The 27,200-nt window shown below is 48.5% G+C and overlaps 2 protein-coding genes across 3 annotated transcripts; one reads left to right on the plus strand and one right to left on the minus strand.

Moving 5' to 3' along the window:
- Positions 1-2,527: 2,527 nt before the first annotated feature.
- RECQL2 (RECQ helicase L2) lies at positions 2,528-26,302 on the plus strand. 2 transcript variants are annotated; one of them, XM_048714472.2, is made up of 21 exons: positions 2,528-2,823; positions 2,961-3,050; positions 3,643-3,863; positions 4,236-4,382; positions 4,458-4,673; positions 11,752-11,856; positions 11,928-12,032; positions 12,144-12,315; positions 15,625-15,694; positions 16,770-16,806; positions 16,889-16,922; positions 18,065-18,117; positions 18,197-18,274; positions 18,372-18,437; positions 23,729-23,795; positions 23,869-23,922; positions 24,058-24,165; positions 24,317-24,396; positions 24,834-24,912; positions 25,083-25,300; positions 25,387-26,302. In XM_048714472.2, exons 2-21 carry the CDS (start codon positions 2,984-2,986, stop codon positions 25,549-25,551), a joined length of 2,142 nt encoding a protein of 713 aa, XP_048570429.1. In that variant the 5' UTR covers positions 2,528-2,823; positions 2,961-2,983; the 3' UTR covers positions 25,552-26,302. The 2 variants fall into 2 exon arrangements, with proteins under 2 accessions (XP_048570429.1, XP_048570431.1); XM_048714474.2 differs by having other exon boundaries at positions 12,144-12,266; positions 15,625-15,713.
- Positions 8,557-10,259, minus strand: LOC147975197 (uncharacterized). The gene has a single exon (XM_087518036.1). The coding sequence runs from the start codon at positions 9,981-9,983 to the stop codon at positions 8,574-8,576; it is 1,410 nt and encodes a 469-aa protein (XP_087374162.1). The 5' UTR covers positions 9,984-10,259; the 3' UTR covers positions 8,557-8,573.
- Positions 26,303-27,200: the final 898 nt, after the last annotated feature.

Below are 27,200 nucleotides of genomic sequence, written 5' to 3' on the forward strand. Positions count from 1 at the left end.
CAGGATTTCCGACGACGCACGTTCAGTGGAAGAAAATATTTTCATCGACTACGAGGCGTCTACGGTGACTTTGTAAAATCTCAAGATGATATGCCGGCTTAGAGCATCTTCAGCCGCGCCCCCAACAGGCCCCTCAGACCACTTTTTCGGCGCCGATGCCAAAAAAAAGCCCTAGTCGCGCCCCTAAGACGATGAAAAGCGCCGGTTCAACCCTTTTTTACGCCCGGCGGCCGCAGGCCGAACCCGGCGCACCGGGGGGCGATCGGGGGCTCCGGCGTAAGGGAAAAGCGCGGCTGGCCCACACCGTCAGGCGAAAAGTCAAGATTTTCTTCCCCGACCTGCCTTCCATCCCCCGCGCCCTCGGCCGCCACTAGCTATATCCCGGCGTCGCCCGCCGCCCTTCATCGCTAGATAGCCATTCCCCGCAGGACAAATAGCAGAGGTTCGCCGCGGCAGCCCCTCCAACAACAACTGGGCGTTTCCGGCCGCCGTTTCCAGCTGTGGAGGGGCAGTTCGGCGGGTGCACGCCCACCGGGCGCAAGGTGTTCGGTGATTTGCCTGCCTCGGTGATGGACTCGGATGACGAGGAAGCTCGCCGCGCTGCTGGAGGAGGAAGCCTAGGCCGACGTCCAGGAAGAAGAGCATTTGATGGTGCTCTCCGCCCTCGCCCAGCTGCTGGCGAGCAATGAAAAGCCGCGGCGAGGTGGCTCGGCGCCGGGGCGGGTGAAAGCAAAAAACCGGCATCATCTCAAAGGCTACTGCATACTCTACTCCGACTACTTCGCCGATGCTCCACTTCACGGCGACAAAACATTTCGGCGCCGTTATCGGATGAGCTGAAAACTCTTCCTCAGAATTGTGAATTCCATCCGGGAGTTCGACAACTACTTCAAGTGCAAGATGGATTGCACCGGCAAACTTGGATTCACCTCGATCCAGAAGTGCACGACAGCGATGAGGATGCTTGCATACGGAGCTCCCGGTGATTCACTCGACGACTATGGGCGCATGGCCGAGTCCACCAACATAGAGTGTTTCTACAAATTCTGTCGGGCAGTGGTGGCAGTGTTTGGACCGCAATACTTGAGAACACCCAATGCGGAAGACACTGCTCGGATCCTAGCACAGAATACAGCAAGAGGATTTTCTGGGATGCTTGGAAGCATCGACTGCATGCATTGGAAATGAAAGAATTGCCCATTTGCTTGGCAGGGGATGTACAAAGGCGTCAAAGGCGGTTGCAGTGTGGTACTTGAGGCGGTGGCCACAGAGGACCTCTGGATTTGGCACTCCTTCTTTGGTATGCCAGGAACTCACAATGACATCAACGCGTTGCAGTGCTCTCCTGTCTTTGCCAAGCTTGTTGAAGGCCATTCTCCTCCGGTGAACTTCGAGATCAATTGGCGGCACTACAACAAGGGGTACTATCTAGCTGATGGCATCTATTCGAGATGGTCGACATTTGTGAAGACGATCTCAAACCCTGTGCCAGGAGGCAAGAACGCCTGGTTTGTGAAGATTCAGGAGGCTTGCAGGAAGGATATCGAGCGGGCATTTGGTGTGCTCCAATCTCGATTTGCTGTTGTCCGGTACCCCGCTCAATATCAAATGTGGGAGATTATGACTTGCTGTGTCATCTTGCACAATATGATCATCGAGAGCGAGCAAGAAGACCCAGTGTTTGACACTGAACCATACTACAGGCAGGGTCCTCTAGCCGAAGTTGATCACCAGCCACCGACAACATGGACTGCCTATCTCAGTACGCGTCAGGAGATTCGAGACCCATAGATGCATCATCAGCTGCAGCAAGATCTGAGAGGGCATCTATGGAGGCTCAAGGGCGACGCTGGGCGCGACATGTGATGAAATATGAGCTTTTATTTGTTGAACTATATAATTTGTATTGAACTATTTGTTGTTGTACTATTTTGTTAAAGTATTTGATTTTTTTGTGATGAAATATGTGATAAAATTTTTTTATGTTGATAATTGAACGCCGAGCAACGGCGAACCACGTCGAATATGGGCCTATTCTCGCTCATATGGGCCCTTTATTCGCCGAAATGGGGCTGAAAAGTGGGCCAATATCGGCGCCTGGGGGCGAGCTGGGGGCGACGACTGGGCGCAAAACCACCCCCAACACCGATTGTATCACCGGCTCGCCCCCAGGGGGCGATTTTTATGCGTCCTGAGGGGCAACGGCTGGAGATGCTCTTAGTCTCTCGAAGGTGCTCATAGGAATATGAGGTGCGTATGTATATGAGCGCTTACGTCTTTACTGTGTTAAAAAAAGAGTGTAGCCATTGACCTTTTCAAAAAAAGTTAAAAAATCTATTTTTTTATGCAGAAATATTTTTTTGTAAAGTCCACCATGGAGCCCGTCCTCCATTTGCTCTTTTTTTCTTGACGTGTCCATTTGCTCTTTTCGATATGGTAGAAACTATCATCCGAATCGAAATCAGGGCTTAGCAAAATATTTAAAGACAAGAAACGGTGTGTAATTATAACAGAGCTGGAGGATGTTTTCGTAAATGCTCCAAAGAACCCTTCCTGCCGGTTCCTCTCCTCCCCAGTCCCCACCTCTGAACACCGGTGAGCGCCGCCTTCACCGCCACCAGCACCAACTCACCGAATCCAGAGCTCCCGCCGTCGCCCCGGCATTAGTTCCGCTGTCCTCTACCTCGTGCCTCCCCGCCCGCAGGTCACGCACGACCCCTCGTGTTTCCCCATCTGCACCGGTGACCTCGACACCCCATCTGCACCGGCCTTCGTCTCGGTATCCCTGCTGTTCTGCTCTTCACTCTCGGATACAACCCACAGGCAATATTTCATCTCCCTCATCACTACAGCCTCCGCGCCCCTGCCTTCTTTTCCTGGGTTATCATCAAAATCCTTCCACTTCTGTATATGGTTAACTACATAATTAATCTGCAAAAATCATACTCTGTATATTTCAGCAATTTAGGTGAAATTTTGAGGCATGGAGGATGAAGAAAACATCGAGGAAGAACTTTTGCTGGTGGAGTCGCAACTCAATGGACTACAAGGTCATCACTATAATCATCATCCACAATTGATCCATATTCCATAAATATTTCAGTTAAATGAGTTCGTTATCTGTATCGTTTGTCCATAACAACCCATCTGTAGAATAACCACGGTAGAGCCAAGAATGAGGGGCAGGAAGTTGACATACAGCATGTCTAGTTTCCAATTGCACGCCATCTGTGTGGAAACAGGCCAGCCACACTTGCCTGTAAAACAACCCCAAATGGTCTATTAGCGTATGCCCAGGTCCCAAGGATAAGCAATGACACCTTCTTTACTTAACTGATAAATACCTATCATGAACCACATTCATACTTCTAAATGCATAGTTTTGAACATGGCAACTTATTCCATGTACGTATATGGATGCGGCTAATGTCGCCACTATTAGTGCACTTGGCCCTGGGTCCCTCTTGTCCTCTTCAATTGATGTTAAAGGGCATTTTGTTATTTTTCCAGCAAGTGGTGTTATTTCAGACATAGAATCAGATGTCACCAGCTGTCTTTTCTGGTGTTTTTTTTTCTTAATTACACCTTTAACCTGTTTGAGTGCTACTGAGCTAGTTTTCCTCTTAAAATTATTATATGCAGACAAAATCAAGACATTACTTGATCAGCAAGAAGAATTGTATGAGCGCCAAGCACAGTTGAAGGCTATGCTGGAAATATCTAAAACTTCCAGAGATGCATCAAATAGTGCCCCTTCAGTTGCTCTGGAAGATTGGTCTGGAAAGTTCTCATGGGATTCTCAGGCTGATGACACTCGATTCAATGTATTTGGTATTTCTTCCTACAGGTCAAATCAACGAGAAGTAAGTTTGTAGCAGAAATAATATATCTATTTTTAATTTTGATGTTTACTCTTTGATGAACTGCTTATTAACCCGCAAAAATTATCCAGGATATATATAGTTTTTAACACCACAAGTGACATCTTATAATAACTTTATTTTGTGAAGAATCTTACGTTTGAAATTCTTCATATACGTAAGATACTGCTTTGTAGCATGTCAATTGTTTTATCCGTTGTATGTTGCTCAATGCCCTTTGATGTCTTTTTATTTTTTATCTCCCATTTCTTGGTAGTGTTGAACCTAATGCTATATACCAGAAACTATCTCAGTATTGTTAGAATTGTGTAGTTTTTTCTTGTTTTGCATTCTTTAAGCATGCTGTCCTTACAGATAATTAACTCAATCATGAGTGGAAAAGATGTTCTGGTTATAATGGCTGCTGGTGGAGGGAAGAGTCTGTGTTATCAACTTCCAGCTGTACTTCGTGATGGAATTACACTTGTCGTCAGTCCTTTGCTTTCGCTTATTCAGGATCAGGTGTTTAAGACTTTTCTGTTCTTTTGTTGCCCTATATATGCTCGTTCTCACTCTTGAGGATTTGTTTTATTGTAGGTCATGGGACTGGCGGCTTTAGGTATACCAGCTCACATGTTGACTTCCACTACCAACAAGGAAATCGAGAAGTTCATTTATAAGGCACTTGAAAAAGGTGAAGGGGAATTGAAGATATTGTATGTGACACCTGAAAAGATATCCAAAAGTAAAAGGTTCATGTCTAAGCTTGAGAAATGCCATCATGCTGGGCGTCTTTCTCTTGTTGCAATAGATGTGAGTGATGATATTTTCTCCCTTCGTTGCCAATGCCAAAATATATGCTGTAGTCTTTTGTTTATTTTATGATTATCTAATCTGCTGGTTTCATTGAACTATACATGATTGCAACACTTTTACATTATGGACCACACAATGATCACCTTTTGACTGGCTAAAGTTGGATCTTGTGTGATACTTACAGTGCCTAAGAATTTACTATTTACTTTGTGCTGGTTAATGTCGACAATGTCTATGTTTATTTTTTTCGAGAAAACGCGTGAGAGCGTGCGTTTCATTACATTGTAAAGAGGGAGAGTTTGGTTACATTCCTCCTAGGAGGTTGTTTACAAAGACTGGACTAATGGACGTCCCAAGTCTGGGGGGTAATGGCTTTGAGCCCTAGCGCGCCTGCATTTGCCCAAAGGGCAGCCTCTTCCTTGATCTTCGCTACGAGGATGTTCACAGATGGGCGCGCTCCGTTGAAGATGCAGTCATTGCGGTGTTTCCATATCATCCAGGGGACGAGGAGGGTCACGGTGCCGAGGCCCTTGCGCATGGGCGCAGGGGCGGAATGTCGCGCCGATTGCCACCAGTCTAGAAGCGAGGGCTCGTCGTCGGGCGAGGTGCACGGGATCCGTAGCCAGCTTAGCGTCTCATGCCAGGTTTGCCGGGCGAAGGGGCATGCAAGGATGAGGTGATGCATGGTTTCAGGCGCCTGGTCGCAGAGGGGGGGCACCGTGCGGGGTGTTGCAGCCCACGGCGAGCGAGCCTATCGGCGGTCCAACACCTGTCTAGGTGGGTGAGCCAGTAGAAGAAGCGGACGCGCGGCGGCGCCCAGTTTTTCCAGGTGAGCTTCCAGGCGGCGCAGGTCGTGGAGCCGGCAAAAGTGGACGTGTAGACCGACTTGGCCGAGTAGACGCCATTTGCGCCCCATCTCTAGATTAGGCGATCGGGCTCGGCAGAGAGGGTCGTGTCCTCGATCCGGTGCCAAAGCTGGAGGTATTGCTCGATCTCGTGAATGCCAACCGTGCCCTGGATATCTCGTGCCCAACGGTTGTCTTCCAGCCCATCCGCAACAGTTCGGAGTTTGCGACGGCGTTTGGGGATGCATGCGTATAGGAGCGGAGCGATCTCGCGGACGGACCGTCCGGCAATCCATCGGTCCTCCCAGAAGAGGGCGTCCGTGCCGTTTCCGAGCTGCATGGTGGTGGAGGCGAAGAAGAACGCGCGCTCCTCGGCAGTGAATTGGAGGTCGAGGCCTGCCCACGCCTTGTTGGTGTCCGTGCGGCTGAACCATAGCCACCGCGTACGCAGCGAGAGGCTGGTGCGCGCGAGGTCGCGGACTCCTAGGCCACCAAGAGGGATCGGGCGGGCAACTCGCTGCCAGTTGACGTGGCAGTGCCCGCCGTTCGCCTCCGCGCGCCCGGCCCATAGGAAGCCGCGTTGGATCTTCTCGAGCGCCTTGATGGTCTTCTTGGGGGGGGGGGGGACAGAGCCAGCAGCTGGTGGATGGGGATCGCGCTGAGGATGGCTTTCACAAACGCGAGGCGCCCAGCCTTGTTCATGAGGTGCGCCTTCCAACATGGGAGCATGCCGGCTGTTTTGTCGACGACGGGCTGAAGCTGGGCTGCGGATGGTCGGCGCAATGTGAGGGGGATGCCCAGGTAGGTGATAGGCAGCTCGACGATGGGGCAGCCGAGCGAATCAACCATAGGCGCGGTCTCGTCCGCGCCGGTGCGGATCAGCGTGGCCATGCTCTTGGCGAAGTTGACCCGTAGTCTTGAGGCGCGCCCAAAAAGTTGCAGGATGCTCTTGACGGCGGTGACATCGCTTAGGGTGGGGTGACAGAAGAGGATCATGTCATCAGCGTAGAGGGAGACGGATGGCATCGACCGCCGAGGGTGTAGGCGTTGCAGAATACCCAGCTCGGTTGCGCGGTGGAGAAGGCGTCTAAGCGTGTCGACGGCGAGTACGAAGAGCTGGGGCGAAAGGGGGTCGCCTTGGCGGAACCCACATCGGTGCCAGATAGCAGGGCTCGGCTCCCCGTTAACAAGCACCCTGGTGCTTGCCGAAGAGAGAAGGATGGCAAGCCAGCCGAGGAACCTGGAGCCGAAGCCGTATCGGCGAAGGGCATCGAACAGGAATGGCCATCTGACCGAGTCGAAGGCGCGCGCCAGGTCCAGCTTCAGGAGCACGCGTGGGGCGCCGAGCTGGTGCAGCAGACGAGCCGACTGGCGGACGAGGATGAAGTTGTCGTGTAGACTGCGTCCGGGGATGAAGGCGTTCTGGCTTGTGCTGACGAGAGTGTTGAGCTTGGGCACGAGGCGCAGCGACAGGACTTTGGCGAAGATCTTGGCGACCAAGTGAATGAGGCTAATGGGCCTGAAGTCGCCGAGGGCGTGGGCGTCGGCGCGCTTGGGCAGCAAGGTGAGTAGCGCTTGATTGAGGCAGCTGAAGCCACGGCCTCGCAATGTGTAGAGCTGGCAGAAGATGTCGACGAAGTCCTGCTGAACGGTGGGCCAGCATGCGCGTAAAAATTCAGCCGTGAAGCCGTCGGGGCCGGGGGCTTTGCACGTGGGGAGCCGTTTGACCGCCTGCCAGATCTCCTTGGCGTCGAACGGGGCATCCAGGCAATCCCGGGGCGCCTCCTTGCCCAAAAGCGCGTCGAAGTGAGCGTAGGCAGCCGCAGCCATCTCCGAGCGGTCGGTGACTACGCTCTCACCGACAAGGAGGCTATGAATCCTGTTCTTTTGGCGCCTGTATGTGCATTGCCGATGAAAGAAAAAAGTGTTGGCATCGCCGTCCTTGAGAGTGGCGAGGCGGGCACGTTGCCGGGCAATTGTGCGCTCGAGGGAGGCGAGGCCAAGGTATGACGCCTTGATTTGCCGACGCAGCCAATCCTCGTGCGGGGATAGGGCGTGGTGGTCCTGTGCTGCATCAAGCCGGAGGAGGAGCTCTCTGGAGATTGCCAGTTTGAGCCGCACATTGCCAACTGTCTTCGAACTCCAGCTTGTGAGCATGCGCACCATGGACTTCATGCGGAGCATGAGCTGCCTGAATGGGTCAGGGTCATGGACGGAGTGCCAGGTAGCCGTGACGATGTCCTGGAAGCCATCCAACCGGATCCAGAATTCCTCAAAGTGGAATCGCCGGTGGGTGGGTGGCATCGGGGCACAGTCAAGTAGCAAGGGGCTGTGGTCCGACACGACGGAGGCGAGGCAGCGAAGATGGCACTCCCCGTGGAGCTCTTCCCAGTCTGCCGTGCAAAGGACATGGTCAAGGTGAACGAGGGTCGGGGGTGACTGCTCGTTGGACCACGTGTACCGGCGTCCGTTGAGGTAGATCTCCTTGAGCGCGAGGTCGTCGAGGATGCGCCGGAAGCGACCCATCATGCGGCGGTTCAGGTGGCCATTGTTCTTGTCTTCACGATATATGAGATTGAAGTCGCCACACACCATCCATGGTCCAGGGCAGTCCACGCGAATGTCGCGCAACTCTTGCAAGAATGCGATTTTGTCGGCGTCTAGTTGGGGCCTTTAGACCACGGTGAGCCACCAGGGCGTGCGAGCGCTCGATGGGTGAGAAACCTTGGCCGTAATGGCATTTGCCGTGAAAAGAGGATCGGTGATGGACACCTCACGGCTCTTCCAGGCAAGCATGATTCCGCCGCGAGTGCCAACCGCGGGAAGGTACACGTAGTCGTCGAATTCCGAGCCAAGGGTCTCAAGGACAGTTGACGAGCAAATCAAAGTCATCTTCGTTTCCTGGAGGCAGACAATGTAGACATTTGCGGTAACAACGAGCGAACGGACGGCGGTGCGGCGAGCGCGCGCGTTGAGGCCGCGCACGTTCCAAATGAGCATCTTGGGGTTGTGATCCATTGAGGAGAGGTCGATGTCGTGGCGCGCGGCGTGGCTATGCCTCGATGGGGTTGCCCGCAACCATCATGGTGATCGGCGCGATGGTGGGATCTGCGGGGAGCTCGCGATCAACCAGAGCGGCGATGGCCGACAGGACGGACAGGGGAATGGTCGCCGCGAAGAGGCCCTCATACGCCTGCATCTCCGCTGCGGTGATCCTCTGATCAACTCCGACAATGCTGAGGGTGCGCAGAATGTGGATCTGGGCGCGACTCTCAGCTGTCGGCGGCGCGGCCGTCTTGCGGGCGGTGGACGTGGCCGATCTCCCATGCCTTGGGGTGAAGTTGGGCGGGATCCGTCGCTGGCGCCGGCCAGGGATTGGGAGGGCGGCGTCTATCTGCTTGGTTGCGGCGGCGAGGAAGTCACCCAGGGTCCAGGCCGCAGGCGCCGTGACGCGCGGTCGGGAACGACGCATGGTGATCGGGGGAGTTGCAAATCGCGCAGGTGGGCAAGGCGAGTGGGCGGATCTTGTCATGTCGCTTGGGGTCCCATGTTGGGCCTCATGATGGGCTTCAGACTGGGCGTGGCGAAGGGCCTCGGGGCCTTGCTGGGCTGGAGCGGCGTCCAAGGTGGATTCTGTGCGCATCACGGCATGCGCGGGTGCTTCTGGAGGTTCCTGGACGGCCTCGGCTGGCCCCGTGGGATTGGCTGGGTGTGCCGTGGTGGGTTCCATCTCCTGCGGTGTCTCCGTGGACCGGTCCGCAATGGGCGCGGCCTCAGCAGCCAATGGCAGCGAGGGAGCAGCAAAGCGTCCCGACAGCGGGTCCGGCGTGACCTCCAAAGGCTGGGAGTCGGGGACCTCGCTTGCCAGGGATTGGCTGGCTGGGCTGCAATCCAGATCCCCATGCGTGTCAGGCTGATCCGCGCCTGGCACGACTGCGTCGCGGGTGGGCCTTGGGGGCAGGCGGGATGTCGTGTTGCGCGGGCGAGGGGTGGGTGCCAGTACTCTTAGACTGGCCGCGAAGGGCGCCAGCCAATGGGCGGGTGGCGACCGCTGCCAGGTCACGCGGGTCCTCCGCTGTTGGGCCACAAGTGGCAGGGTGAGGGGGCAAAGCAGCCGCAGGGGGTGCAACTTTTGCATGTCGGGCCGCTTCTGCCATCCTTCTTTTCTTTCCACCGCGCTTTCCCCTTTTGGCAAAGCCGCGGGAACTGCGGGGGCCACCAGCAGCGGGCCAGGGGTCCATCGTGCGGCCGGTGGTTTGCCTCGTCGTCGGCGGCACCGCTGCGACCGTACGGGTACGGGAGCCTGGCTAGCCAGCATCGATGGCAATGCCATCAGCGCGGGCACGGAGGTTGGACGAGTGCCAGCCCACGGAGTCGATGGCCATGCCATCCGCGCGGCCATCAGGGGTGTCGGAGGTGCGGCGGCGCTTGTGCCCGCGTCGATGGCCTCGGCCGCCCTCATCACGGCAACCGGTGCCTCTGTCTCCTGCGCCAGGTGCACCGTCCCACGGGCCGCGATCTCCGTTGGCGGTCGGGGTAGGCCGCCCGGCCGCGGCAGCGGCGGCAGCGGCGGCGATCGTGATTGACACCGGGTATTGGAGGGTGCGGATGGTCAGCGGTGAGGAGCGGATGCGAGCTGGGATGGATTCCACGATCTCGAGGATGGCCGCCCGGCGGATGTTTGCTGGGTCGCGGGTGCGCGCGGTCACCCGGAAGGTGGCGAGGTCAGCGCGGGAGCGCGTGCTCGGGTGAAGCCGCTCTACCCAGCAGCTGCCGCCTAGAAGGTGGCCGTGGACAGGTGCCAGGCCTGCGCCGGGATGCCACGCAGTTCCAGCTGCACGGAGTGTTCGAGCGAACCAACATCGGCGCGGGCGAGCTTGCTCCAGGGGCGTAGCGCGAGGGTGAACCCGGGTCCGCTGATGAAGTGGTCGCCGGCAAGGCGGTCCATGAGCTCGCGGGTGGTGAAGACGAGGAGGAAATCCTCCGGGTGGTAGGCGTGGACGGTGAAGTCTCCGGGGTGGAGGTCGAGGGAGGAGTACATGACGTCCTCAACGTCGCGTGCAGCCACGGCCGGCCTATCTCCGGTGATGGACACCACCATGCCCCGGTGCAGCACCAACTCTGCTTCTTCCATCTCAACAGAGCGTGAGAGAATGACGCGTGTGGGAGCCTGGTCAGTGGGCAAGGGGGTCGGAGCCGGCGGTGACGGAGTGCGGTGGCGCGGCGCTGCCTGGGCTGCAACGGCCAGGGTGGCCGCGGCAGCAGGGGAGGGGGGGGGGGCAGCACGCCGCGGCAGTACTTGTAGCAGTCACGGGAGTTGTGCCCAGGGTAGAGGCAGCGACGGCACCGGACGTCGTTGGTGCACTCGCGCACGGGGTGGCCGGGCTCGAGGCAGCGAAAGCACAGCCCGGCGGACTCCTCCAGGGACGGGCTGCGACGTCGCTGCGGGCGGGGGGGGGGGGGGGGGGGTGTAGCAGCCGAGCACCACGACGGCGGTTCCTGCGGCAGGGGGTCTGGAACTGGAAGCCATCGGCGTCGATTTCCACGCCGCTGTTGACCCGGTGGACCTCGCTGCGGGGGCCGAGGCGAGCGGCCGCCGGGACGCGCGCGTTGGGTGCGGCGGGCCCGCGCGTCGCCGGAGGTGGGGTGGCCGCCGGGGCCGAGCGCGGGGGGGTCCTAGCGACCTCGCTGTAGGACCGCGTCGGACTCCAGCCAGCGCCGCGAGCCGGCGGAGCTGAGGTCGAGGTCGCCGGAGCTGCCGCAGGGGGACGCCATGCGCGGAGGGGGGGGGGGGGGCAGGGCTACCGGCGGGGTTGGTGGGGGCTGGGCTAGGAGGAGCGCGTGGGAGGGGAGCGCCTCATCACTAGGAAAAAGTAATTTGATGCTTTAGCTTGTGTATGTCTATGTTTATTCAGTCTCTCTCTAACAATATTACTACTGTTCAAATATGTGTACTTTGCCTATTAAAATACTAAACTTCCCCTCACAGACTAAAATAAGAGATGCACAAAAAAAGTATGGTTTGCTCTAATAATTTGTGACATGTTTTGTCTACTCATACAAGAAGAGCAATTAATCTTGATTATTCTGTTGACTGTCCACATTTTCTAAGCTGTTCATCACCTCATATTATTTGTAGTTTGTACCTCATGTAAGAACTATAAGATCAACCCATGCTTTCAAGCACAATATTATCTATGTAGAGTTACCCATTGACAACTATCATGTAGGAGGCACACTGCTGCAGCCAATGGGGGCACGATTTCCGTCCAGACTACAAGAATCTGGGCATATTGAAGATCCAGTTTCCCAGTGTTCCCATGATAGCTTTAACTGTGAGTTATGCAAGTGAACTCAAGTTAGAAGAAGTAAAAGTTTGTGAAGCAGAAACTTTTGTTTTTTGTAGGCAACTGCAACAAGTAAAGTGCAAATGGATCTGATAGAGATGCTTCATATCCCAAGATCTGTCAAGTTTGTCAGCACTGTTAACAGGCCCAACCTTTTCTATAGAGTATGCTTTAGTTTACTTTTCTTGATACAACCATGAGAAAGTCTATTGCAGAAGCACACAGGAAGGGAACATAGGATTTAACCAATTTACATGCTGATGCCCATCATGTAGGTATATGAAAAGTCATCAGTTGGAAAGGTTGTTATTGATGAGATTGCAAATTTCATAAGCGAATCATATCCAAATAACGAATCCGGGATAGTGTATTGTTTTTCCAGGAAAGAATGTGAACAGGTTTGTAGACCATACAATACTGAGATGCTTTCATTTCAATTGTTTGCTGGTACGTAAATTAATATCTGTCATTCCAATAGCTGTAACTCTAACCTCTCCATTTAGTTTTAATGTGTGGTTTACATTCTTTCAGACTTTACGCTATCTGTTAGGTCATATAGACCCCTCCATTTAGTTTTAATGTGTGTTTTACATTCTTTCAGAGTTTACGCTATCTGTTAGGTCATATGATCTGATTTGTCAAATAGTAAACTAGTTGACTCAATGCTTGAAATATTTGTGGTTTGAGAGGGGCATACCAACCGCAGGGTTCTATAGCACTGGCGGCGCTCAGGGTCAGACAGCGTTGAGCGCTATGTTTAGGTCAGCCAGCCACTTGACCAGTATGGGCCTGGGCCTGGGCCACATGGGCGAGCAGGGATGGGCCACACATACAACACTCCCCCTCAAGAGAGGTGGAAGATATCTATCATTCCCATCTTATCACACGCTAAGCTGCAGTCTCTGGTTCCAGCCTGTAGTCAAGTAATCTGCAATTTGTTGCCCTGAACTCACATGCTCTGTCTTGATAATCCCAGCATCCAGCTTTTCTTTGATAAAGAATCTGTCTGTCTCCACATGTTTGGTTCTATCATGTTGAGCTTGGTTGTTTGCAATAATTAATTGCCGACTTCTTGTCACACCATACATTCATGCAACTGGTCTTAAATATATTCAGCTCTTCTAATAGGTTCATTGTCCTGAGACATGGCTCTGTATTCAGCCTTTGATTTGATTTGGAAACAACAGGTTGTTTCTTGCTTCTCCAAGACACTAGATTTCCTCCTACAAAAACACAATGTCCTGAAGTTGAATGCTTGACCTCCAGGCAGCTAGCCCAATCAACATCACAATAACCATCTACAACAAGGTGTCCATGACTCTTGAAGAACAGTCCTTTCCCATGAGTACCTTTCAAGGATCTCAAGATTCTATATACTGCCTTAAGATGTTCACTTCTAGGCTCATGCATGTATCTGCTCACAACACTTAGGGCCAGTTCTTTTTTAAGCCTCCTCCTCCCCAGCTTTTCCCATAAGCCGCCTCTCTCATTCATTGGGGCTTCTGCACTAGTTATGGGATAACTAATTTAGAAGCCTCAACAAATTTACGAAGCGGCTTTTTTTTAAGCTGGGGAGAGGTAGCTTATTTTTTAAGCCACCCAAAAGAACTGGCCCTTACTGCACATTCAATATCTGGTCGTGTGTGACACAGGTATAATAATCTTCCCACCATACCCCATGTCATACACCACCCGTCTAAACTTGTCAAACCAAGCTCTTGGAGACTGCTTCAATCCGTAAAGGGCTTTCTTTAGCCTGCAAACCTTGCCAGCAGTCTCAGAAGTCGAGAACCAGGTGGGATTTCCATGTAGACCACCTCCAGCAAGTCCCCATGCAAGGAAACATTCTTCACATCAAGTTGATGTAAAGACCACCCGAATTGCTGCACAGTAGATCAGAATCCTCATAGTGTTCATCTTCGCTACTGGGGCAAAGGTCTTATCGTACTCAATGCCGTATGTCTGCTTGTACCCCCTCGCTACAAGCCTTGCTTTCTACCTTTCAGTCTTTCTTTCTGCATTCTGCTTCACAGTGTACACCCACTTGCAGCTGACTGCCTTCTTTCATGTTGGGAGGGGTGTTAGTACCCATGTCTTGTTCTTACATAGAGCCTTCAGCTGCCCCACCATGGCCACACGCCACTTTGAGTCCTCCTTTGCCTTCTTCCAGTCTGTTGGAATTGACATAGATTGAAGAGAAGCAACAAATGCTTTGTAGGCCAGAGATAATGCTTCATAGGAAACATAATTTCCAATATCATTTACATTGAACCCATACCGTTTCTAAGGTATCCCTGCTGTTGCTCGAGCAGTTTTTTCTGAAACAATTGGCCAATCAGTTGACCCTTTTGCAGCCACTGACCCTTCAGCCTGATCCCTGTCAGAAGATGGAAATCACAGCAGTACTACCCTGTCGTTTCGTCAGTGAGTGAGGGGCAATACCATCATATCGCTTCCGTGAATACACCTTCAGTGGTTCTCTTGCTCTGCTGTCCACCTTGGCACACTATCAATTTCGCCAGTGCAACACCATCTTCTCACTTCCATGAATACACCTCTAGCTGCTCCTCTTGCTCTGTTGTCCACCTGGGCACACTACCAATTTGAGCCGATGAACCAACCTGCACATCACCAGTGGAAGTCGATGCTTGTATCACAGGAGCCACAGGAGTTAATATTGAGCCGCCTAGTTTGCCTAGTGACTATTGCATCTGCATCTGCTGTGTGCTACTACTCTCCCCTCTTGACCAACCTCCGGTTGGAGACATTAATCAAGTCCTTCAAACATGACAACCTAGATTAGTTTTCTTACCATAAAAAGGTTCCGATTCACGGAATGTAACATCCATGCTCACAAATGCCCTCTCAGATGGAGAATGGAAAGTTAGAGCTACGGAGACAAACTTTGGAATCGAAAGGTTTTAGGCTTAGTAGAACCAAAACTGAGTACATGAGGTGTGATTTTAGTACTATTAGGCATGAGGAGGAGGAGGTTTGCCTTGATGGGCAGGTGGTACCTCAGAAGGACACCTTTGGATATTTGGGGTCAATGCTGCAGAAGGATGGTGATATCGATGAAGATGTGAGCCAGCGAATCAAAGCCGGATGGATGAAGTGGTGCCAAGCTTCTGGCGTTCTCTGTGACAAAAGAGTGCCACAAAAGCTAAAAGGCAGGTTCTATAGGACGGCAATTCGACCCGCAATGTTGTAGGGTGCCGAGTGTTGGCTGACTAAAAGGCGACATGTTCAACGGTTAGGTGTAGTGAAGATGCATTTGTGTAGTAGCATAATCTGAATAACTGTTTCCAAAGAAAATTCTGAATAAATGGAAGGGCAACTGAATACGTAGACAAGAGTACACATTATGAAATGAATACATAACATTCTCGCAAAACGTCCATTGGTTGGCTGGCATGGACAAGATTATTGGTGTACTACTTCACAAAAGGGCAAAATGAGCTGGGATGGTAGATGGTGAAGTAAAATTTGGAAAGTACAGCATATAATGAATAGGGAATTATTTAATGGCATATGAAAAAACGAGTGTTACTCAGCAGTAAGCAATTTTTCCTAAATTATATTGTAATATTGAGTATTTGAGTTTCGTATGCTAGTATTTGTTGATAGATCTGCCAGTCGAACATGACTCACTCTTGTAGTTTAAAGTGGCATTCATTTTCTGCAGTCTGGACCAGCACAATTTTCCTTTGTGCTCTTGCACGTTTTGTTGAAATCATGCACTTCACTGACAAACAGGTTGCCAAAGAATTGCGTGGAAGGGGTATTTCAGCAGATTATTATCATGCAGATATGGATGTTGTTGCTCGTGAGAAAGTTCATATGCGGTGCTTTGACAATTTTTATTCATTTTTTCTCTGAGCTGAAATTTTCTCTTTGATGATGGATTTTCTGTTACTCTCGTTCCAAATAGATCACATGCTTATCACAACATTAGTATGTACCTTAGATGTATTAGGATATGTTAGAAGAATTCTGTTTATCAACTTTATAGCAGTCTCCCTGCATGAACAAAATGAGTTTCCTTGTATAACTCTGAATTCTTCTCATATCATGTTGATAGTGATAGTTCTCCAGAAGTTGATGTCATTTATACCCATTCTGGATCCTTATAACTAAGGTGCCTCTGCGTTTATCTGAAATATCAAATGGAACATTTTGTATAATCTGCACCAGTTGAAGTCAAAGCCCACTGACTTTGGGAGGGACAAACCTACTCTTTTAACACCCATTTATTTGGGAAACAAATGCCATATAAAGTTTTTTTAGCTATACCTGCCCTGCCCATGAAAAATATATAAGAACTAATATCAGAATGAAAGTCTACAGTTCAATAAAAAAACACTTTGCCTAATAACCACAGCATGTCCAACCGATCAATCACTGTTCTGAACAGTGAACCCCTGAACATGTGTAGTATGTTTCTGAATCCTAATTTAGTTGGAAATTACAAAGTTGTGTTGCTGACCTCTCTTTGAGTATCCGAGCCATGTAAATGTTGATGCAAGAATTATTCTGGAAATTGGTATTTCATTAAGTATCACTTTGTTTGTCATGTTGGGCAGGGTGCCACACGCACAAGGATAAGGACAAGCAGCTGGCTGCTTGATTCCTCGATAACCTAGGGAATTCCATGCCAATTAGTTTCCAAGTTTGTTAGTGCTTGCCTTATGGTTTGAGCCTTCCTTTTCTCCCATCTCTCCATATACACAAAGGAATAGCCATGCAATCGTACCCGCTATTGATAAACCAGAAAGTGGAGATTAAGTTCCAAACCCTAAGGACACGGCATTATTAAATTGTTTTTCGTGTGTAAATCTGCATTTTGAGCTGCTATCTCTCGTATGGTTGCATATAACTAGTCCACTGTTTCTTTTCAACAGTTGGAGTAAAAGCAAATCACAGGTCATTGTTGGAACAGTATGTGCTCTCCCTCCCCCTCTGCCCCCCCCCCCCCCCCCCCCCCTCTCCTAGCATTTAATCTGTCCGTTACATTATGTAGGTGGCTTTTGGAATGGGAATCAATAAACCAGACGGTACGTGCAGTTTTGGACTTTGATCACAATGATGACATCTGTTCAAGATGTAGATCTATACTTAACTAATCTAATTATCTTGATGCCTCAAGTTTCCAAAAACTGATGAAAAGTTAGCCCATAAGCTTTGGACTAGATACCCGTGACCAGTTTTTGCGTAGTTATCGAGGCATCCATGTTGCACTAGCACTTATGTGGTACTGGCACATGTCATCCATGTACTGTTCCTCTCCACCCTCCCGGCAACTCCTCACTCTATATTCTATCTTTGTCTTTTTCCTTGTAGATTTATATCGATAGTAGCTACGGTTTCCACCATCTCCACATCTCTCTCCCGCCATTTATGCTCTACATCCCCTCTCCTGACACAGTAGTGAGTAGTGACGCAATTAAATTGAGTAAGAACGCGAGGGAGTTGAGGCTGAATGGCTGATGTTTGATCTGTAGGACTATAAACCTTATAATTAGTAAATTATCCTTATGAGCCACCGCACAATCTCTTAGCAAGTTCCTATGTTCTCTTATGCCAATGCAATCCAGCATTTTCCCTATTACTGTGTTTGTGGAATATTACGAAACAAAGAAGCCCTAGACTTTGATTTACATTGGATCGCTATTTGCTAGAGATAGAGTTTGGGTTGTATTTCATTTGAGATGTAGAATTGACTCTTAAGCCTCTTAGGAGGATAACCACATCGGATAAATCATATCTTTGAACCACTTATACATGTTTGTGGGTATAAATATCTTCCTGAGTTCATTCACCTTCTTGCACCACCTTCGCAAATTAAGGGACCTATGGTGCGATACTCTTTGATATTCATGTCCTTTCTCTTTGATAATCCTTAAAATAATTAATTGGTACTGTTTATTTGTTCTTGTTTTTGCCTAGTTCAGGAATGATTTAGTCATGCCATTTAGTCATTTACTGGATGTGCTCATGCCTTTCCAGTTGTCGTGGGATATTTGAACATAGGATATTCAATTATGTGCTATTCCTCCTGTATAATTTGAACAAGATTACTGGGGTACTCATTGTTGAGTCTGAAGCCGTTAGACTGGTGATATGGAGCAACTAGGATTATTATGTTTGCAACTATACTATCTAGGAAACTAAATACATATTCCATTTGGTTCTGCAGTCAGGTTTGTGGTTCATCATAGCCTTAGCAAATCTATGGAGACATACTACCAGGTACATCTAAGTATTGTGTTTTTCAGTTGTCTGGCACTCTGACGATGTGGTCCCTTAAAATAGACTTCCGTGACTTCAGGAAAGTGGTCGGGCAGGGAGAGATGGACTGCCTTCAGAATGTGTTCTATATTATCGGCCTGGTGACGTTCCCCGCCAAGTGAGGCTAAACCGTCTTGTTTTCAATTTTTGTTATGAGTTCTGCAAGTTCCAATTTTCATAATCCCAGATTCCCTCTTGTTATGTTCAATGAACAGAGTTCGATGGTCTTCTATGAAAACTGTGGTCTGCAAAATCTTTATGACATAGCACGATATTGCCAGGTACATTTCGCAATCATGACACTATCAATTTTTAAGAAGCCAGAGGATAGTAGGAAGTACTCTTTAACACTTGATTTTCTTTTATTGATCCTGCCTATACCAATTTCATGGATTTTTGTCCCTTCCATACTAACAACTGTAAACGAAGCCTTCCTATATGATTTTGGTCTACTGGGTATCCTATCTGGATATTCATTATATGACATGGTTACAATAACTACTGCTGAACATGTGCGGGATAGGACTATAAGCAACAACAGGTGAGCCTTTAGTCCCAAACAAGTTGGGGTAAGCTAGAGCTGAAACCCATAAGATCTCGAAACCAACTCATGGTTCTGGCACATGGATAGCTTACTTCCACGCACCCATGTCCATGGCTAGTTCTTTGGTGATATCAGATGTCTCTTTACGGACTTCTCCCATGTCAAGTTTGGTCTACCCCGACCTCTCTTTTGACATTATCAGCACGCTTGGAGCTTCTGGAGGCCTGCGCTGTATATGCCCAAACCATCTCGGACGATGTTGGACAAGTTTCTCTTCAGTCGGTGCTACCCTAACTCTCTCACATATATCATCATTCAAGACCTGATCCTTTTTTATGTGGCCACACATCCATCTCAACATGTGCATAATGTCCATGGAGGCATTTTAACGTTATATGAACGTTCTTGCTAGATAATTACTCTTCAGGCATAGAACACAGCTCTCAGAAATACGATATCTCAGGATAGCCAATTAGGGATAATAAAGAGCCTTGGCACATCTATTTTCATAAAGCAAGAACATTAGTAAATTGCAATTTATCCTTATCTACTACATCCTCCCAATCCCTAATCTAACCCTCACTCAGATCAGCGGTGCCGCCTGCCATACTCCTGGCGCTATTTACCCTCAAGTTTAGTCCATGACATGTATAATAAGAGGCTAATAGCACATGTCAGCTTCTGGATCCATTGGATCCAATCAACTCCATTGCAGGAGACATATTCAGGCTTTTGATCAATAGGGCCACTATTTTAGCCTAGTTCAATTAGGTTGCATTTTGTATTGATGTGGACTATGATAATCCAGTTTTCCCAAACAGCTTTTGTCCATTTTTGTGTTCGGGTAACCAACTTTTGCCTGCGTTTGTGGCTATTTTACCACAGCAGATTATAAATAGTTCAGCACAGCACACTTCAGCAACGACAGATTGAGCCTTGCGAGCTGACTGCTTAGAACAGAAGTAAACCTAAAATTAAGTGCCATTGAAGTCTATAACAAATGAACATTTCCAAGCGGTCATGGAAGGAAACAATGCAATAGCAGGGATGCTCTGCAAAGAGGAAAGCGGCAGTGCATCCCATGAATAGCAGCATGGTCTTAGTAGAGGGGGAGGCAAAGGAGTCGTGAATTTGTAAAGCGGCGAGGAAGTTGCAGATCTGCGAGCGGAAAGATAATTTCCTCCCTTTGGTCACAAGAAGTTGATCTAAACCCCAGAGATGACACAGAATGGGTATACAAACACACGGTCTATCTGGCCTTGGGAAAGGTTCCCATGTGGTTCCAGGACCCCCGAGGGTTGTAAGCTGGATCAGGAGGAAGAGTTGACAAGATACAAGATATTGGGAGGAATATGAGGTTAGAGAAGATGTAGATCTCACTAGACAAGTTCTCTAGAAAAACACGACTAAATCAAGTTAAATAGTGGGAAGGGCCTGTACCATAATCTTTCATATAACAAGAAACGAATATAATATTCCTGGTCTGGTAATTGGAGATAATGTGCGTTTGGTATTTTAACAACAAAAACAACAACAACAATCTGTCAAAAAACAAAAACAAAACAAAACAACAACAAAGCCTATAGTCCCAAACAAGTTGGGGTAGGCTAAAGGTGAAACCCATAAGATCTCGCGACCAACTCATGGTTTTGGCACATGGATAGCAAGCTTCCACACACCCCTGTCCATGGCTAGTTCTTTGGTGATACTCCAATCCTTCAGACCTCTCTTTACGGACTCCCCCCATGTCAAATTCGGTCTACCCCGACCTCTCTTGGCGTTATCCGCACGCTTTAGCCGTCCGTTATGCACTCGAGCTTCTGGAGGCCTATGCTGAATATGCCCAAACCATCTCAGACGATGTTGGACAAGCTTCTCTTCAATTGGTGCTACCCTAACTCTATCTCATATATCATCATTCCAGACTCGATCCTTCCTCGTGTGGCCACACATCCATCTCAACATGCGCATCTCCACCACACCTAACTGTTGAACATGTCGCCTTTTGGTCGGCCAACACTCAGCGCCATACAACATTGCGGGTCGAACCGCCGTCCTATAGAACTTGCCTTTTAGCTTGTGTGGCACTCTCTTGTCATAGAGAATGCCAGAAGCTTGGCGCCACTTCATCCATCCGGGTTTGATTCGATGGTCACATCTGCATCAATACCCCCATCCTTTTGCAGCATTGACCCCAAATATCGAAAGGTGTCCTTTTGAGGCACCCCCCGCCCATCAAGGCTAACCTCCTCCTCCTCGTGCCTAGTAGTACTGAAACCGCACCTCATGTACTTGGTTTTAGTTCTACTAAGTCTAAAACCTTTCGATTCCAAGGTTTGTCTCCATAACTCTAACCTCCTATTACTCCCATCCGACTATCGTCAACTAGCACCACATCATCCGCAAAGAGCATACACCATGGGATATCTCCTTGTATATCCCTTGTGTTCTCATCCATCACCAAAGCAAAAAGATAAGGGCTCAAAGATGACCCCTGATGCAGTCCTATCTTAATCGGGAAGTCATCAGTGTCGACATCACTTGTTCGAACACTTGTCACAGCATTATCGTACATGTCCTTGATGAGGGTAATGTACTTTGCTGGGACTTTGTGTTTGTCCAAGGCCCACCACATGACATTCCGCGGTATCTTATCATATGCCTTCTCCAAGTCAATGAACACCATATGCAGGTCCTTCTTTTGCTCCCTGTATCTTTCCATAAGTTGTTGTACCCAGAAAATGGCTTCCATGGTCGACCTCCCAGGCATGAAACCAAACTGATTTTTGGTCATGCTTGTCATTCTTCCTAAGCGGTGCTCAATGACTCTCTCCCATAGCTTCATTGTATGGCTCATCAGCATAATTCCACGGTAATTAGTACAACTCTGAACATCCCCCTTGTTCTTGAAGATTGGACTAATATACTCCGTCTCCAATCTTCTTCTGGCATCTTGTTTGCCCGAAAAATGAGGTTAAAAAGCTTGGTTAGCCATACTATCGCTATATCCCTAAGGCCTTTCCACACCTCGATGGGGATACAATCAAGGCCCATCGCCTTGACTCCTTTCATCCTTTTTAAAGCCTCCTTGACCTCAGACTCCTGGATTCGCCGCACAAAACACCTGCTGGTATCATCTAAGGAGTCGTCCAGTTCAATGGTAGAACTCTCATTCTCCCCATTTAACAGCTTGTCAAAGTGCTCTCGCCATATATGCTTAATGTCCTCGTCCTTAACCAGGAGTTGGTCTGCTCCGTTCTTGATGCATTTGACTTGGCCAACATCCCTCGTCTTCCACTCCTGGATCTTGGCCATCTTATAGATGTCCCTTTCGCCTTCCTTCGTGCCTAACCGCTGGTAGAGGTCCTCATACGCCCGACTCCTTGCTTCACTGACAGCTCGCTTTGCGGCTTTCTTCACCATCTTGTACTTCTCTATGTTGCCTGCACTCCTATCCAGGTATAGGCGTCTGAAACAATCTTTCTTCTCCTTAATTGCCTTCTGGACATCATCATTCCACCACCAGGTATCCTTAGAGTCGCTTCTCCTTTCCTTGGACACTCCAAACTCCTCCGAGGCCACCTTACGAATGCAAGTCGCCATCTTCATCCACACATTGTCGGCATCCCCTCCTTCCTCTCCCAAGGGCCCTCCTTAATGACCCTCTCCTTGAACGCCTTAGCTACCTCCCCCTTGAGCTTCCACCATTTCGTTCTAGCGACTTTGGCACACTTATCCCACTGGACACGAATCCGAAAGCGGAAGTCAGCAACCACCAGCTTATTAGGTATCACCTTACAATCTAGGCACGCACGCCTATCTTCTCTTCTTGAGAGGATGAAATCAATCTGGCTAGAGTGTTGATCACTACTAAAAGTCACTAGATGTGATTCTCTCTTTTTAAAGAGGGTGTCAGCTACGATCATGTCGTAGGCTAGAGCAAAGCTTAAGACATCTTCTCCTTCTTGATTCCCGATGCCATAGCCAAAGCCCCCATGCACCCCTTCAAAACCTGTGTTAGATGTACTCACGTGGCCATTGAGGTCTCCTCCTATGAAGAGCTTCTCGCCAATCGGTACACTCCTAACCATGTCCTCCAGGCCTTCCCAGAACTCCCTCTTGGTGTTCTCATTGAGGCCTACTTGCGGGGCATACGCGCTGATAACATTGAGAACCAAGTCCCCAACTACCAGCTTGACCTGGATATTCCAGTCCCCCCGTCTCTTGGCGTCTACCACTCCATACTTGAGGCTCTTGTTGATCAAGATGCCTACACCATTTCTGTTTACAGCCGTCCTCGTGTACCACAGCTTGAAGCCGGTATCCTCCACCTCCTTCGCCTTCTACCCCCTCCATTTGGTTTCTTGGATGCAAAGGATATCAGCACCTCTCCTCACCACTGCATCAACTAGCTCCCGAAGCTTCCCTGTCAGATACCCTGCGTTCCAGGTACCTAAGCGGATCCTCCTTAGCTCCTAGGCTCGGCTAGTTTCCTTACCCTTCGAACTCGTCAAGTCAAATGCGAAGACCCTTGCTCATTTTCCACTACATCCGGGCGCCGTTGTAGCACGCCACTAAGGATGCGACGACCTGATCCTTGCTCACTTGCCACCGTATCCAGATCAAGGTACGGCGCGCCACCGGGAGGGGGGGGGGGGGTGACGGCCCGGCCCTTGCCCATTTGACACCACACACGGGTTCTGATGTGCTGCGTCGCTGAGAGGGTTATGCCCCAACGAAAATCTTTTGGGTTTCATCTCCATAAGAGTGGCTGAGTTTTTACATTGGCTCGCCAAGCCTATCACAATCCTCCTTTACCCGGGCTTGGGACCGGCTATGTTGAGACAACATAGGCGGAGTTGGTATTTCAAAAACAAAGTGCAAGAAATTATCCGTTCAGTCCCCCTTGCTTGAATGGATAGAAAGGTATATTGATTTTCTTAATTAATGTCGCGCTACCTTTTGTTGCTGCTGGTCATGTTGTATTTGACAGTAATTTCTGACTGCAAGCTTGTTAAATTTTTGCAGTCTAAGAAAAACTGCCGTCGTGGTGCTTTCTTTCAACATTTTGGAGAGGCCGTGCAGGAATGCAACGGTATTTTCTCAGTACTTGCGTCTATCCAAGATCTGAACTTTCTAAATCTTGATATTTACATAGTTTCTTGCAGGAATGTGTGACAACTGTGTTTCCAGTATTGAGCTCAAGGACATAGATGCTACCTGTATGATGATTCTACCATTTTAACACGGAACTACACATTCTTTAATTATAGCAAAAATAAATAAATAGAGATATTGTTTTTTGTGCGTGTGTGTTATCCTCTTGTCGATGACGGGTTATGTGACTTCTTGTTCAGACCATACAAAAATCATTGTTTCACTTCTCCAAGAAATGCAACAAAATGACCAAAGAGCTACATTGCTGCAGCTAGTGGATAAGTTCAAAACAAAGTGGAAACATTCAGGTAAATGTCCTCGACTAATACTTTTCTGATTCCAGTAAGTTGGTGAATTCTGTATTTTATGTTCTTTGCCTGGTAAATGTTGCATCACACAAGAGTCTTAAAGTATCTCCTCTGAGCCGAGCTGACACTACAATTGGGAATGCTCAAGCAGGTTGTTCAAATGAAGCAGTTGATCTTAAGAAGGAGGAAATTGAGCAGCTGATAGTTCAACTTATACTTGACCGTGTTTTGGTATGTGTATCTCCATTTTCGAATCTTATGTTGGTCGACAAATCACTCCTATTGGACTCTCTTTTTGTAACAGTTCATGGTAATGCTAAATGTCTATTTATATCTAAAAACTTCATAAGAACTATCATGACTACGATTACGAAAACCAGTCATAGCTGTGACCATGATGCTAAACATATTGAGCACTATATTTTAATGTTGGAAATTATTAAATTACCTGAAAACATTTTTATGCTTTTAAACAATTGGTGCAACACATCTTTTGCTCTTTGTACGTCTGCAGCCACTTGTTGCATCTCCAATGTGGTGAATTACCTATATAATGCCACTGCATTTCGCAATCTAAACATTGTAGTTTGAGCTGTTAAACATCTTTTTATTTGCCCCAATGACCTGGATTGGCAACGATTGCTAAAATTCATCCTTTTCCCTCCCAGAAAGAAGAATTTCAGCATACTGCATATACAACCAATGCATATGTTGTCTTAGGACCACTGTGGAAGCCAGCATTGCAAGGTAAATGATTCTTTTTTCTTGCAACAGTCCATTTTACTTTATCATCATTCCATGGAAGTCATTGAGTACATGTAAAGGCACACATGCCACTGTCTCCATTGCTGGCTTGTTGCTAAAAGAATTACAAAAATACTTGTGGATTATGGTGTGAACACGCTTTCACTATGCAGGGAACAGACCGGTGAAGCTAACTAGTGCTATTCACTCTCAAGATAGTGGTGATAGATTCAAAAGTGCAAAGCGCAATCAGATGAGCAATTTGGAAGCTAAATTGGATGACCTGCGTAGAACCATCTCTTCTCGTAATGGGGGCATATTCCCGCATGCAGTTCTTTCCACGGAGCAAATTTCCCTGCTAAACTGCCATACTCCAACCACTATTGCCGAGGTAAATCTTGGTTTAACTTGTTATTTCCAGCTAAGTAGATTGCCAGTGCATCTCCAACATGTGCATTTTTTTTCAATCTCGTGCAGCTAGAAAAGCTGATAGGGAAGGTAAAGACCGACAAGTACGGTAGCGACATCATTGAGGTGATGTGGTCAGAAACTGGCAGTGGAAAGGACAGTGGTGATGGAGCTAAGAGGCAAAAGAAAGATAAGGGTGTTGTTTTCGTTGAGAGTAGCGAGGAGGAAGGCTAGCATTACCATGGGTGAGTCAAGTGTGCATGCTCTGACAAGGTAATATACATTTGATTTGAGAGGGTATGTTAGATAATGGTCTGGGCTGAAATGATTTTTCTCATCATTTTCTGAAAATAAAATAGTTTTTCTGGTTTGTTTTGGGAATGGTTTCATTTGGATGGGCTGGGGTGGACAGATGAGAAATATAGTTTGGTTTGGTTCAGGCTGTGGAAGAGGACGTTTTAGTTTGGTCTTGGGTAGGCTGAAAGTTTTTGTTCTGAATTCCTTTCAACCTGTGGTTCCTGTTAGTCCCATAGTTTTGTGCCGGCTATTTACCAACCGAGCCAGAGCGGCCAATCGCTCTCCACCTCTGCATTCGGCGTGTTTTGCTTGTCAGTGTCATCTTCTGGCTCTCCACTCCTATGTCATCTGGTTCTCGTTGGCGGCGTGTACCCAACATCTTCTGCTAGGCCATACTTGTTCAACATTGGTTGATATGATTTACTGGACATGCTCACCTTGACAGACCTGAGCAAGAGATTTCGTTCCTAATCATCCCCTTCATGTTCAGCTCACACCATATGGATTAGTGCTCTCTGACTGCTCCACGTGGATTGAACTGGACGTATATGTATGGCATATCTTCATAAGCTAGTTTGCATGCTGAACTCGAAAGAAACAGGGCTGTATGGGATTGTGAACTTGGATAAGTTTTTCTTGACATGATCTTTCTCCAGATGAAAACTTGGTATCTTGATGGTATTCTATATGTAATTCTTGTGGTGGTCAGAAGTGTAGTTCTTGATGCTACTATGAGCTCTTAGATCTTCCATGGGGTCTCGATTTTCAATTGATTGAGCTTGTTTCCATACAGTATAAGGTTTATATTAGTCGGGCCTTCTAGTTTTGTATCCTCTGGCAGTATTTGTTAACTGAAACTCTGCATTCATGATTCAAACTTATAGTAACCTAATTCAAGAGAGTTGCATTTCTGCGCATTACGCCATTGTTCTTCCTGTTGTAGCTGAAACAAACTTTCCCAGTGGGCGCACCTCATTGTTTCTATCCTTATTCTCTGTACTAGGCTTATTTTTTATTTATCAGATCACTTGATGTTTCAGGCGGGAGAGTGTTTAAACAAACCATCCTAGAGTAGTTGAACGGAAGTAAGCAATATTAGCAAATGAGGACGAATGACTGACAACACGACAGTAGATTTTACTGAGCTGGTTACCAGGAAGATAAGATGGTGATCAAAAGGGTGTAGAAAGATGGAGCCTCTGCTCACACCAAATGGAGTGAAGCTGTAAAACCCTAGGAGGATTATTTTCGAGAAAACGCAAAGGACCTTTGCATTTCATTTCATGGAAAAGGTAGAGCAAGCCTCCTAGGAGGTGAGAGGTACAGAGTCAAACCATAGGAGGATTATGATAACGAAGCAGATGTGTTGGTGTGACTTGACTAGTTGTGGTTGGCTGAAATACATTTTTTGTTGCTATTACCATTTTTCTGGCTTGAGAATATTGATTCTTTCAGAGACCATACTGCTGATCTGTAGGGCACCTGAATGTTTCATGGGAAAGGGATGAACTCCACATCTAGGGTGTGAACACACAAAGATCGTGGCTTCCACTTCTTTTTAAAAAGAATTATAAGGCGTCCACATT

This window comes from Triticum urartu, chromosome 4A (genome assembly GCF_056163025.1).
Source record: "Triticum urartu cultivar PI428250 chromosome 4A, HENAU_Tu73, whole genome shotgun sequence".
Classification (NCBI taxonomy): Eukaryota; Viridiplantae; Streptophyta; class Magnoliopsida; order Poales; family Poaceae; genus Triticum; species Triticum urartu.

Excerpts from the sequence above, each read along its gene's own strand:
- RECQL2 (XM_048714472.2), top strand. The coding sequence starts at position 2,984 with ATGGAGGATGAAGAAAACATCGAGGAAGAACTTTTGCTGGTGGAGTCG. Across the intron at positions 24,166-24,316 it reads AACAAAGTGGAAACATTCAG|GTTGTTCAAATGAAGCAGTT; the intron begins GTAAATGTCCTC and ends ATGCTCAAGCAG. Across the intron at positions 24,913-25,082 it reads GTGGAAGCCAGCATTGCAAG|GGAACAGACCGGTGAAGCTA; the intron begins GTAAATGATTCT and ends TTCACTATGCAG.
- LOC147975197 (XM_087518036.1), bottom strand. The coding sequence starts at position 9,983 with ATGAGGGCGGCCGAGGCCATCGACGCGGGCACAAGCGCCGCCGCACCT.